Genomic DNA, 14,243 nt, shown 5'->3' with positions numbered 1-14,243 from the left:
TATCCGGCATTGGGTAGGGGAGCCCTTCAGCATTGTCTTTTATCACAAGGAGGGAGCCTGAGTCAAAGGGGAGCCTGGTGACCTTTGAGACAGAAAGAAAAGACTCCTGGCCTGAGACCCTTGGGTCAAATCTCTCCTGCCTTCTACCTAGAGGGACGCCGAGCTCCCACCTTCTGCCTGTCCTGTGCCTCATGCCAGCGGCCTTCCAAACAGAAACTGTATAGCTGTGAGGTATTATGGAAAAAAAAGTACATGGTTATCATTATTGTTTTTTTTTTTCTTCTCTGTCCAGTAAACCTGAGGTAAAGAAACTCTCTTTGAAGAATGTGATCAGAGGAGGAAAGAAAACCTGGAAATGAAGAAGCACGAAAGAAAAGGAATAAAACGAAACCAAACAAGACGCGACCCAGAAGACCAGGAGAGGAAAAGCGTTTTCCAGTACAAAGAACTCATTTCTCAACCATCTACTTCGGGACTTGAAATTTAAGCAGTAAAATAATATATTATAACAGTGTTTCTAAGATAGCAGCACACCGTGAAACATTACAGCTAGGCACTGTTAATGTGAATGGGGATGAACGATCTTAGCTTCTTAGCAGCGAAAAATAATAATAAACAGAACAAAAAGAAAACGAAAGGTAAGAGACCCTTAGATAGTTCTCCATCTTTAACCCTCATACTGTGAAACAAGGCAGAACCTGTGTACAACAGTTCTTCAAAGCAGCCCTGTTCTGATCTTTTCTCTTAAAAAAAAAAAAAAAAGGCAGATATTTTAACAAGTAGCTTCATTACCTGTCAATTATAATTGTGCAAAAAAAAAAAAAAACCAACAAACAAAAACAAAAACAAAAAACAGAAAAACCCAACTGCGGCTCCAACTTCTATTTACTGACTGTCTCAAAGAAGTGGGAGAGGAGGTCTTCAAGTACAATGAATACAACTTTGCACTAAAATTAACGAACAAACAAACAAACGAAACGGAAAAGGGACCAAAATGCCACACCCTGATGTTTAGCCTTTGCACCAGAAGTAACTTTTCTTTCTATGTCCAAAGGAGACAAACATAGACGGGGATTCAATCCTTCTAAGCCATCAGAATGGTTTAGACCTTTGTTTACAGGCTTTTCCGAGGAATGCTGGGATAAGAATATCAGCAGAGGGCTCTCTCAGTCCTGGCAGGAACACCAGAGCTGGGTACCAGAAAATCAGACTCCAGAAATGAATAGTAACCGGAAGAGGTCAGGAAGGGGAGGGGCAAAGAAGGAAGGCATATTCAACATGATTTGCATAAACCATCCCATATCCCACCCCACCCTCCCCCAAAATTTTCAAAGTGCTTTTCTAGTGGAATGGTTTATAACAACATTAAACTGTGGACCAGACTCACCAATCAGCACCAAAAATTAAGAGTTTTTTTTCTTCTTCTTCTTCTTCTTAATAAGGGATAAAAGATCACCTCACCCTCTTCCGGTTACATAGAAGCTTTGTTTTCAATATTCCATCTGTGGTCTCCATCTGCCCCCATTAGATGAGTTTTTTGTCACGCCCATAGCTAATTCCTCCATCAGATAACAGTGGGATCGTCTACAATGAACCATGTTTGGAAGAAGACGCCCAAATTCACCAAACATGAGACTTAGGAGCCAATCACCTCGTCCAATTGGCAAAGACATATCCCTTAGGTAGCAGCTACTGTAGTCAGCAGGAGTAGGCAACGCGTGAGACCCACCACGCTCAGTCTTGGGAACACGTGGTGAGGCATCAGGGCGCTTCTTACATCCAAAATGGTTCAGTCGTGTGGTTGGGTGGTTCTCGTAACCTCCCCAGCATGTCCCTTCTCATTTCTGATTCCTTCTTGGGTTCACTGCTTTGCAAACTACTCATGCCTTTTGGCATCCATGGTTTCTTGCAATTCTACTAAAGGGGGCATATGCACTAGTTCCCAAGCACAAGAGACAGTCTCCTCTAATTCGTTGCCATACTGCAGGTATACACGTTCTCTAGCTAGTCTGAGGGCTCTCCTGTAAGCATCTCACTAGAACTCTTACATCATCACATGATAACGGTTCGCATATACAAGGGATCCCCTTCTGCTGGACTTTGAACAGGTACCACATGCGCCTCAACTATATGGCCTTTCCCTCTCACTTCTAAAAGACCTTTAAATACGATCTAGGTGGGGGTAGATTTTGTTTTTGTTTTTGTTTTTTTTGTTTTTTTTTTTGTTTTTGAACTTTCATCCTAAAACACAAAAGAACAAGACATAACTAGAGAGAGAGAGAGAAGGGGCTAGCAGATGACGAACACGCCTCTCTCTTGCCGCCCGAATGGCTTCCTCACAGGTCAACATCCCGCACGTCTGTAGGGGTGGTGGCTTGGTCCGGATCTTCCACAGACTTGGAGCCGTTGTGCTGCTCTTGACGGAACTGCTGAAGGCTGTTAAGCAGCACGGCCTCGATTTGCTCCTGGCAGGCTTTGAGGCAATCCACATCGGTGTGGGTGATCTTGGCCAGCAGCTCCGTCAGGGCATCGCACGTGAGTGCATTCACTTCCTCGTCCTGCTGAAGCCCGCAGATGGCCGCTCCCACGCTTCCAGTTGCGATCATCGACGGCGGGTACATGGCAAACTTGAAGTCGGTAGCACACAGAGCGATGAAGGTCTGCGCATGCTTGCGGATCAGGGACAGCTTCTCCTTCTGCTGCGGCAGCTTGCGGAGGATGTGCTCAATGAAGTCGTGAGGGGTGACTGCAGCCAGGTTCCACTTCAGCTTACCCAGCACCACCAGTTCCCACTCCAGCAGCTCCTGGGGTTTCACAGAATTGTCGGTGTAAATACACAGCTTTTCGGCAGTCAGCGGGATGGTCTCTTTCAGCTTGGAAGCTAGGAACATGCACACAGCGCCCAGGAGCTGGAGATGGGTCTTAGGAGTCGGGACTCCAGCCAAGAAACGGTCCAGGTAATTCATGGCCAGAGGAACGACCTCTTCTTCACACTTCTGTTCCTCACAGACCTCTAGCATCCAGGTAGCCACCATCCTGCGCATGTACGGCTGGATGTCCTTCTGCACGCACTTGAAATAGGAACACTGCGGGAGGTAGCGCTCCTCGATAGTCAACAGGTTCTGCAGGACGCGGTCTTCCAGCAGGTTGCGGTCCGGCACGGCCCTGCGGACCGGGTCCACCTCACAGCACAGCAGCTCCATAGCTAGCCGGTCACCACTCGGTCCCGACTGTAAAATTTTATTATTATTTTTTTTTGGAGGTGGGAGGTGCTTCCCTTACCTCCTTCCTTTGGCTGAATGCGAGATTTGGGAGAGGAAAGAAATGGCAAAGAGAGAGGGAGAGAGGGAGAGAAGAGTGGAAGGTGGGCGAGCAGAGCCTCAAGGGCTGCCTGACTCGCACCGGTCCTTCCCTCTGAACTCATCATAATCTTATATAGAGAGGTTTATTCTAATTATATGAACCATCAATCTTTAATGTGCTATTATACACCCTACAAGTATTACATGTTACAATTATTGTTAGAGACAGATAAATCCAATATGGTAGACTTCTGGGAAATTAGCTTTCTACAGATTATTGTGCATATAACTATATCTAATTTTACTTTAAAATGAAAATAAACCGCAAATAGGCATCGTTTTAGTAGATGGGATAATCCCAACTCTCACAAATGAAGGGCACAGAAAGGGCGAGGTCCTGAGAGGGCACTGCAGAATGGGGTGGAGGGGGAGTTTTACCTGTACAGTTTTATAAAGACAGGTTGCAGAGTAAGACAGAAGGAGCCATGGAAATGAAAAGGAGCCAGATTAGAACAGATTGCCATAGTCAACTTGAGTCCAAGCAGAAAAACTCAGTTGGAATCTGACAGAATAAAGTTTGAAGCAGTCACTCAGAGAAGAGTTTGAGCTAGAACAAATGAATTGAACCAGTCAGCTTATGTTCATAAAGAACTAGAAATGGTGTGCTTATTCAGGTGTATGCCTCAGAGATGACAATTAGATCAAGTGAATAAATGTTACTTTTATAATATAGGAATATATCAGTGGACTCAGATCTTATGTTTACCACATTCATACTACTGGGGTGCCTGTACATATTGACTCTTGCTACAGATATTCAAATTTTGGGATCAACTTAATTTACTCAAATTCCATTAAATTAGCCTCTAATACAAACTACATTGATCACATTTTTGGGGGTGTAAGATCAAATTTGATCAAGTATTGACTAAGCCCAAACAAACCTTGGGGATATATTGTAGTGTTACTGAATGAAGAATATCCCAGTACTTAGAAAGAGAAGAAGGCAGAACTCTATGAGCTCAACATACATACAAACCATACATAAATGGGGGAATAGTGTCTTTGACTCATTCTGCAAAATCTTTCTCAATTAGTCACTTTGTCTCCCAGTTAAAAGTCACCTTCAAATATGACTAAAATTTCTCTCTCTCTCTCCCTCTACACAAACACACACACACATACACACACACACACACACACACACACACACAATGTCATCATCATCATCACCATCATTTCTTCCAAATCTCTTGTGGTAAGAGCAAAAATGGGTAGATGAAGAAAAGAGTAAATGCAGAAACAAATAATACCAAGGGCTGCTTGAAAAACTTCAGGCTTCAAGGAATCAAAATACTATATATAATATAATATATACATATATATCCAAAATTTCCAAATTATTCTATTCATGCTGACAATTTCCCAACAAGAATCAAATACTAATGAAATTCCCAGAAACATACTAGTAATATCCTTTCATGTGGTTAACTGATACAGTCAATGTGACCTCCTTAAACGATGTATGTTATTTCTCTTAACTTCTGTCAATTCTCAGAAGTTTAAGGACCCATTTCTAAAGACACACTTCCAAGTTAAAACTTTGCTTCCTATAGTGTGGTTTCTATAGTACTAAAAAATACTATGTGTGCTCCCAAAAGAGGGATGTAATTACTTGGGTCGCCCACCATTGTCATCTATGAACTACATCAAAGACTGACATTGAAAGATATCTGTAAAGGTTTAATAAACAAGGCTTATTTGATGGTAATAAGCAGCTAACTAGTTGAATTTAAGTCCCACTCCACAGAAAGAAGGTCATCTCTCATTTTTGGAAACCTGGATAACTTCCCCACAATAACAAGTTAATGTGTCTTAAAATAAAATTTACTTCCACCGTTTTTGTAGACCAGCAGGTTAGTAGTCAGACAGACACAACTAACCACATTCTAAATTTTATCTTCACATTCATAGACAAGTTTCACTATCTCCCATCATCAGAGAAGCTTTTCATTAGAGCAAATAGAATCATTACAGAAAATTACATTTGAACACTTTGATGTACCAACGCCAATGTTATGAGGTACCCAGCCCCTCTATACACATATACAGGACAGTTCCTACATGTTTGAATTAGGGAACATCTTCAAAGACAGGCCAGGAAGAATTTCAGAGTCAGAACATAAGGAAAACTAGTGTGAAACCATTTTTCCTATAAGTTGATTATAATACTTGAAGAATAACAATATCAAAAGTATTTTAACAAAGAACAGGAAATTTTCACAGTATCACACACCTAGACACAGAAGTATAGACAACTATAGACTACTATTAGAGTGAAGATTAATCTCTCAGAGGGAAGGTAGGTTTTAGGTGGTATCTTGGATTGTTGACAAATCACTTGCTTTTAGTTCTTATTGGTGTCGTTTTTCATTTCCTGTAATATCATTGTGTAAATATTTTTGTAGGAAAATCTATCTTTTCAATTATTTTTATTTATAGTTTAGTTATAATTTTTAACATCAATAAGCTCCATCTAATATATCAGCCCTTGCAAAAATTTTACCATTTCATCAAATAAAATGTAATCATGATGTGGTGACTGGAATAAGTTTGACCCCACAGATTTATATGTTTGAATGTTGGTCCATAGAATGTATCACTTTTTAGGAGAAGTGGCCTTTTTGAAGGAGGTGTAGCATTGTTGGAGGAAGAGTGTAAACATGTAGGTTGGGTATGTGGACTCCTATGTTCAAGCTCTACTCAGTGTAGAAGAAAGTCTCCTCCTGGGTTTCTGTGGAAGACAGCCTTTCCCTTGACTTCAGATCAAGATTTAAAGATCAAGAGTCAAATCCTTTTCCTTTACTAAATATGCCTGGAAAATGTATGTCATGCTTCCCATGCATTCCCATAAAATGATTGGACTAAACCGCTGAAACTGTAAGTCAGAAACAATTAAACATTTCTGTATATAATAGTGAAAGCAATTCTTAACAATAGAATTGAAGACCCAGAAATAAAACCACACACTTATGCATATTTGATCTTTGACAAAGAAGCCAAAAATATACAATGAAAAAAGAAATCATCTTCCATAAATAGTGCTAGTCTAACTGTGTAGGATGATGTCATTATGCAGGTGAAGGCAGGTACAAGATAGAAGGAGGCCTGTCATTGGACAAGAAGGAAGGATGGGCTGGAGAAAAGTTTTAGAGAGAAGAGAAGACTGGGAGGAGACAGGAGCGGAGCAGCAACAGAGAGAACATGGAGCTGGATGTTAAGATTCCTCTCTGCACATTTACAGGTTGTTATGACTATTCTTAAAGGAAGAATGTGTACATGGTTTTATATGTCTAGATGAGTAAATTATATATTATCAATTGGATCAGAGGTTATTGTGTTCTGTGTTCTTTTATGTGGTGATTTAAGTTCAAGAGAGCATGTGGTAGTTAGACAAGCTAGCCTGCCAAGGAGTTGGTATGTGTATGTTTGGCATGGTGGCCTTGGGAAATAGATGGGTAGAGAAATTGTTGCCAGGCCCAGAGAGTAGCCATCTGCAGTGTGACATGGGATGGAGCAGAGTGGGTGAGACACATTGCTGACTGAGATGAAGATGTCTACCAGGTATCTTGGGGCACTATGGTGCCAGATCTAGTGTGGGATAAAAGAAAGCATTTTTTATAATTTTACAGCAACATAGCTGGCAATCTGTATGTAGAAATATGAAAATAGACCCCTATTTGTTTTCTTGCATAAAACTCAAGTACAAATGGATCAAGAACCTCAACATAAAGCCAGATACACTCAATCTAATAGAAGAGAAAGTGGGAGAAAGCCTTGACCTCAGGCATAATGGGGGGATTTCCTAAACAGAACCACAAATGCCTCATTCACTAAGATCAAGAATTGGTAAATGGGACCTCAGGTAACTGGAAAGCTTCTGTAAGGCAAAATACATAGTCAAGAAGAAATCAGTAACCTACAGATTGGAAAAATATCTTAACTAACCCCACATCCAATAGAAGGTGATTGACATCCAAAATATATAAAGAACCCAAGAAGCTAACCACCAAAAAGTCCAAACAACCAATCAAAAAATGGAGTATAGAATTAAACTGAGAATTTACAACAGAGGAATATTGAATTACTGAGAAACACCTAAAGAAATGTTCAAGGTCCTTTTTGGTCAGAGAACACAAGTCAAAATGACATTGAGATTCCACCTCACACCAGTCAGAATGGCTAACATCAATAACCCAGATGACAACAGATGCTGGTGAGGATTTGGAGAAAGAGCAACACTCCTCCATTGCTTGTGAGACTGCAAACTGTTACAACCACTCTGGAAATCAATCTGCAGGATCCTCAGGAAATTGGAAACAGATCTACCTGAAGACACAGCAATACCATTCTTGGGAATATACTCAAAGATGCTTCAACATATAACAAGGGCACATGTTCATAGCAACCTTATTTAGAGTAGCCAGAAGTTGGAAAGAACCCAGATGTCCTTCAACAGAGGAATGGATACGGAAAATGTGGTACATTTACACAATGGAGTACCACTAAGCTATTAAAAAACAATGACTACATGAAATTCTTAGGCAAATAGATGGAACTAGAGAATATCATCCTGAGTGAGGTAACTCAAAACCAAAAAGACATGCATGATATGTCTTCACTAATTAGTGAATATTACCTAAAAAGACAGAAAAATAAAACAAACCAAAACCAGGACAAAAAAGTAGTACAGACTACACAAGATACAGTCCAAAGGTGAGGATGCCTCAGAATATTTATATTCTTTGTACCATCCCTCACATGGCACAAATGAAGACTTAGTATTGGAGCAGGATTTCCTCCTAACTTGAACACCCCATATGTACTAATACAATCCATACAGATATCTTGATGACACTACAATTTTGATTTGAGGTTTGTATATTGCAGAATGTACAGCTTTGGTGAGTTTCTTCAGCAGACATGCTTAACTGACCTGCTTGAACTCCTGATCTCTTGGACTTTCAATTAAATCCAGTCAGGACACAGACATCAGAGACTACAACAATCTTTGGTGTGGACTCTTAAGGTCAACCAACTCTGTTATTTTCCCTACACCCCATTCACTATATTTCATTGCACATATTCAGCAGGAAGAAGTTATGAAGAGTCGTCATCCCAGTTCCCTGGACTTTGAGGCAAAAGGTAATTATTCTAAGGTTGCCTTTCTGGGGAATTTAGAAATGATCAAATTTGGCAGGGAGAATGTAGCTAGAGTTGATTGTGTAGCCATAATCTCATTTGGCAGAGATCTTTATAATTGTTAGTAAGTTGAACTTAAGATTTCATATGCTGGTACAGAATTTGATAAAATTTAGGGTATTCATTAGTATAAATTTCTTCTATTGATACAATAATTTTAAGAATATAAACCTTAGTCCCAATCCTTCTAAAACTGCCATTTCGAAATGATCATATAAGATTAAGTATATGAATTAGGGACAGATAGTAAATTCATGGTTCTAAGTTAATTGATAGGGTGTTTTCAAAATACTTTATTTAGAAATAGATGAGATTAGTTAATGGACAATACTCCAGATTACTTTACATAGATAATTTGTTTTCAAAAATTTCAGAAATCCACAGAATGAATGTGACATTTAATGTTATGTATTCATTTGTTGTTGAGACATATCTGCTCCCAGCAGCTCCCCTTTCATGGATTCAAAGGAGAAACTGAGTATCTCTAACTCTAGGTGAGGTTATACATTGTGGCAAGGTAGCCACTGGGCAGGAATTGCCTATTTCTTCTACAGACCTGTACTGTTCATAACAGGACATGAGTTACAGGATAATTGACAGCTTTGTTATGCTGAGACAGAATAAGCTAGTTCTTAATAAATCCTGTTTTATAAAGGTCTGTCAGATGATCCTGGGCCAAATGGCCACATTTTTGATGCTCTAAATGCTGTCATACAGGGTCTGTATAGGTGGGCAACTGTCTCCGCATTTGTCTCAGTTCTGGAAGCTGTGTTAGGCTTCCTATATTTTCAGATAATTTTTAGTAGTTCTCAGATTTCTGACAGAGTTGTACTAGTTATAGACTCATAAACAACTCAAGCTTTTTAGCATTGAGGAAAATGGTACAGATTTGATAGGATAGTTTTCAGATAGTAAACAAGCTAAACCAGGACATAACAGATATGGAATTATAAGCCTTTTTAAAGATAGGATAGATAGCAGATGTTTTATTTAGTTGACACAAATGATAGAGTAGATGTTAGGAGTATCTTATACTTTATAAATTACAGAATGGTAATAGTTATGCTCAGTTTATATTTGAGAGAAAGGATTTTTAGTCGACAGAAAAAATGAGATGTCATGGAATTTTTCCCCAATGAATACAGATTATAAGGCGCCAATTACTGGGCAAGAAAGCAGAAATATTAAGTCTGGGAGAGGAAGAGAGATCAGAGAGAATGAGACAGCCCTTTTGGACTGCAGGATCAAGAAATACAGACAGAATGTAGGAAGATGGAGGCTGTCGGATCAAGTAGTGATGCACCAGGATCTGCAACTGGAGGATTTATAACATAGATTAGCTTACAAACTTAGTATGCTACATTCTGTGCCCAGAGATTGTGTCACCTGTTGATTCTAAACTAACTTTGTGTGGTGTTTTTATTCAAGCAGCAACTCAACTGGGTTCCAGAGAGAAAGGTGATAGTGACAAAGCCTGAGTGTGCAAGAGTGCACTGCAGCCAGCTGTGGGAACTTAGCAAGCCAGGTGGAGAGAGCAGTTTCAGAGCTCCAGAGGGCCAGGGCCGGCTTGAGTGAGACAGACCTTGGCAAAAAGGAATATCATGATCTTGGTCTGACAACCGGGCTGAAAACAGATCAAGGCCACCGGCTGGTGCCTAGCACAAAGATACTGTGGGCTGCTTTTTAATATTTCATGTAACACGCGCACACACATGTATATATAATGCACATATATAATATATTATACACAATTATGTAATTGTGGAAAGACTTTTCTCATTTTTCAGGTGACTAGTTTACCCTAATGTTGGTGTATCCTTTATCATACAGAAGTTTTTCAGCTTCATAAAGTAACAGGTTTAATTTTTGGTCTTAATGCCTTTATTGTTATGACCTGTTTAAAAATTCATTTCTTGTTCCAATTAATTTTAGGCTTAAGTTAAACTTAACATCTATTAATTGGAGACTGTCTGGTCTTAGGTTGATGTCCATGATCCATTTTCAGTTTTGGTTGAGCTTTGTGCATGGTGATTGATATGATCTATTTTCACATTTCTACATTCAGTCACCCAGTTTTACCAGCACTATTTCTAGAGGAAGTTTTATTTTCTCCAGTGAGTTTTTTTTTTTTACTCCTTTGTCTAAATTCAAGTGTTACAGGCATGTAGACTTATGTCTGTGTATAAAGAATATATTTAAGCTGTTAACAAGAAGGGTTACTAAGGGGAAAAAAGAAAGTCGGAAGTTAATTTAAATGATTTTTACCAGAAAAACTGACAAAATTTGGTTGGTCCACATGAAGCTTCGGAATTGTATATGCCAAAGAAAGTCTATCTATTTTCATCTATTCTTTTTTTAAGGTCCTAGTTTTGTATCAACATAATAACGAAATGATATTCTAGAATATGTTCATAGTAGTAGTCTAATTACATTAAGAATGCAAGACAATTTTAAATAAAAATAGTCTTTTAACTACAAAACAGCTTAAATATGAGCAAAACGGAAGGAAATATAAGTGTTAACTTTCTTTTGTTCTTTTTGGTACTTGTGGAGAATACTCTTAGACTTACACAAATAGGATGGTGATACACAATTATAAGAATTGTAATCAAATACCTGCATTTTTAACTTTAAGTAAGTTGCTAGAGATTGTATGAATTAAAGGAGAGTAATTTATAACTGTACTTGCAAATTGTTATTGGAGAGCTATCAGAGAATATGTTGTGACAAGGAAAAATAAATCAAAATTTCAAGTCTCAGCCAAGAAACAAGGAATCAGAATCTGAATATTTGACACAACTCAGGGGACTCATATGAGTACAAATTTCAAAAAAGTGATATTAATTGATTGTATTGAATTAATATTTAGCTAAAATTTTCATTGAAATTTTTATTAACTTTCAAATTAAATTTATTTCTTTCATCCACTAAATATTTATATGATAAGTTTGAATTCTGTTGAACAGAACTACAATGGCTGCAGTAGGAATATCTTCCCTTAGTTCTATAATGTTTGGAGACTACATGTCTAGGACAACATCGAAAGATGCCTAATAACAGAGAAGTATTTTAAACTGAATTATTTTTGAATCCTTTATATTTATCATTTTATATTGTAGGCAATATTTAATTTCCCAATAAAATTCTACATTACTTTTTTATTATAATCTTCTCACTATCTTAAAAATAAATTTGTCCTATTGACTATATCCTATGCCTTACAGAAGCTTTCCAGTTTTCATGAGGTCCCATTTATGAATTCTTGATCTTAGAATGTGAGCCATTGGAGTTCTGTTTAGGAAATTTCACTCTGTGCCAGTAAGTTCAAGGCTTTTTCCCTCTTTCTCTTCTACTAGATTTAATGTATCTGGTTATATGTTAATATCCTTGATCCAATTGAGAAAAAAAATCTTCACTAACTCCACATCTGGTAGAGGGATAATAGCCAAAATATCTAAGGAACTCAAGAAGCTAACCACCAAGAAAACAAACAACCCAATCAAAAAATGGGGTTTAGAACTAAACAGAGAATTCGCAACAGTGGAATCTTGAATGGGTGAGAAGCACCTAAAGAAAGGTTCAAAGTCCTTAGTGGTCAGGAAATGCAAATCCAAACGACCCTGAGATTCCACCTACACCAATCAGTAAATTAAGATCAAAACCTCAGGTGACAACACATGTTGGTGAGGATATGGAGAAAGAGCAACACTCCTCCACTGCTGGTGGGATTGCAAACTTTTACAACCACTCTGGAAATCAATCTGGAGGTTCCTCAGAAAAATGGAAATAGATCTACCTGATGACCCAGCTATACCACTTTGGGAGTATATTCAAAAGATGCCCCATTAGGCCACAGGGACACATGTTCCACTACATTCATAGAGGCCTTATTTGTGATATCCAGAAGCTGGAAACAGCCCCCATGTCCCACAATAGAAGAATCGATACAGAAACTGTCGTTCATTTACACAATGGAATACTACTCAGCTAAGAATGAGGCCACCCTGAGTTTGTAGGCAAATGGATGGAGCTAAAAAATATCATCCTGAGTGAGGTAACTCAAACTCAGAAGGGCATGCATGCTATGTCCTTACTAGTAAGTGGATATTAATCAAAAGAAAAGCACAGAATACCCAAACCACAGTCTAAAGAACTCAAAAAGGTTAACAGGCTGAAAGGTCCAAGTCAGAAGATATCAATCACACTTGGGAGGGAGAAAAAGCAATCACGAGATGGGGAGAGAGGAAGGGACTTTGGTGGGAAAGGTGACACAGAGGGGAAGAGAAGAACATGATCAGGTATTGGGTGGGAGACAAGGGCTGAAGACCCAAGTGCCAGCAGAAAGAATGGAAACAATCAACCTTGGGAAGTAGAAGGTTGTAGGACCCTCCAGAATATACTGGAGACCTGGGAGGTGAGATCCTCTTAGGGCTCAAATGGGAGGACCTTACTTGAAATTCCCTACAGTGGGGAGAGGGAACCTGTAGAGCCCACCTCCAGCAGAAAGGCAGTGCATTAGGTGAGAGATAGAGTTGACATTCCACAATCAAAACTTTTGCCCATAATTATTCCCATAGGAAAGAACTTCAGGGACAAAAACAGAGAAGAGCCTGAGGAAAAGAAAAACCAGTGACAGGCCCAAAGTAGGATCAGTTCAAGGGGAGGTCCCAAGGCCTAACAGTGTTACTGAGGCTATGGAGTACTTACAAAAGGAACCTATCAAGACTGTCCTCTGAAATACCCAACAAGCAGCTAAAAGAGTCAGATGCAGATATCAACACCCATCTAATGGACAGAAGCTGCCAGCCCTTGTGGTTGAATTAGGAAAAAGCCGGGAAGAAGCTGAGGAGGAAGGCAACCCTATAGAAGGACTAGCAGTTTCAAATAACCTAGACCTTTGAGAGTTCACAGATACTGGGCCACCAAAAAGGCAGCATACACCAGCTCATATGATGCCCCCAAAACATATACAGCAGAGGAATGTCAGATCTGGGTTCAGTCAGTGAAGATGCACTTAACCCTAAGAGACTGGAGGCCCCAGGGCTTGGAGAGCGCTGGTGAGGTGAGGTTGGGGGTAAGGGAGTGGGAACATTCTCTTGGAGGTAAGGGTGTGGGGGGAAGGAAGTATGGGATGTAGAAAAATCAGAGGGTAGACCAGAAGGGGGATAAAATCTGGACCATTAAATAAAAGTTTAAATAAAATTTAAAAAATAATAGAAGTAATATTAGCTTTCTTTTTAAGTTCCCTTGCAATGTCAAAACTCTGACAACAATTTGAATGTATACCTTGGTCCGTTTTTTTCACTAAAATAGATTTGTTACTGTACTTGAAAAGGAGCTGGTGAGCAAGTAAGATAACACCTCTACATTATGTAAATAACTTTTTAATTGCTCAACAAAATTTATAACATGAAGTTGTCAACACCATGCAGCATTTTATTTAAAAAATATTGCATTATAAAAGATAAGGTTTAGAATACTTCCTAAACTAGTCAATAAAAATTGATTTCTCTGCGTTGTACAATATTGTAAGTAGAACATAACATAATACCACTTATTATTTAGTGGGAAAAAACTGATATAAATGGAGGAGAGTAGAGGGCAGTGTGATCAGGATGTAAATTGAATAAAGTAAGTAATTAATTAAGAAAAAATACATTTCTTTTATTTAAAGTCTAA

General features: G+C 38.8%; 1 protein-coding gene across 1 annotated transcript; it reads right to left on the bottom strand.

Moving 5' to 3' along the window:
- Positions 1-1,788: 1,788 nt before the first annotated feature.
- LOC116911653 (G1/S-specific cyclin-D2-like) lies at positions 1,789-3,415 on the bottom strand. Its single transcript, XM_032915609.1, has one exon. The coding sequence runs from the start codon at positions 3,201-3,203 to the stop codon at positions 2,337-2,339; it is 867 nt and encodes a 288-aa protein (XP_032771500.1). The 5' UTR covers positions 3,204-3,415; the 3' UTR covers positions 1,789-2,336.
- Between the last annotated feature and the right edge of the window lie 10,828 nt (positions 3,416-14,243).

The sequence above is a fragment of the Rattus rattus genome, chromosome 10 (assembly GCF_011064425.1).
Source record: "Rattus rattus isolate New Zealand chromosome 10, Rrattus_CSIRO_v1, whole genome shotgun sequence".
Classification (NCBI taxonomy): domain Eukaryota; kingdom Metazoa; phylum Chordata; class Mammalia; order Rodentia; family Muridae; genus Rattus; species Rattus rattus.
This window is presented reverse-complemented; position numbering and strand designations above follow the sequence as displayed.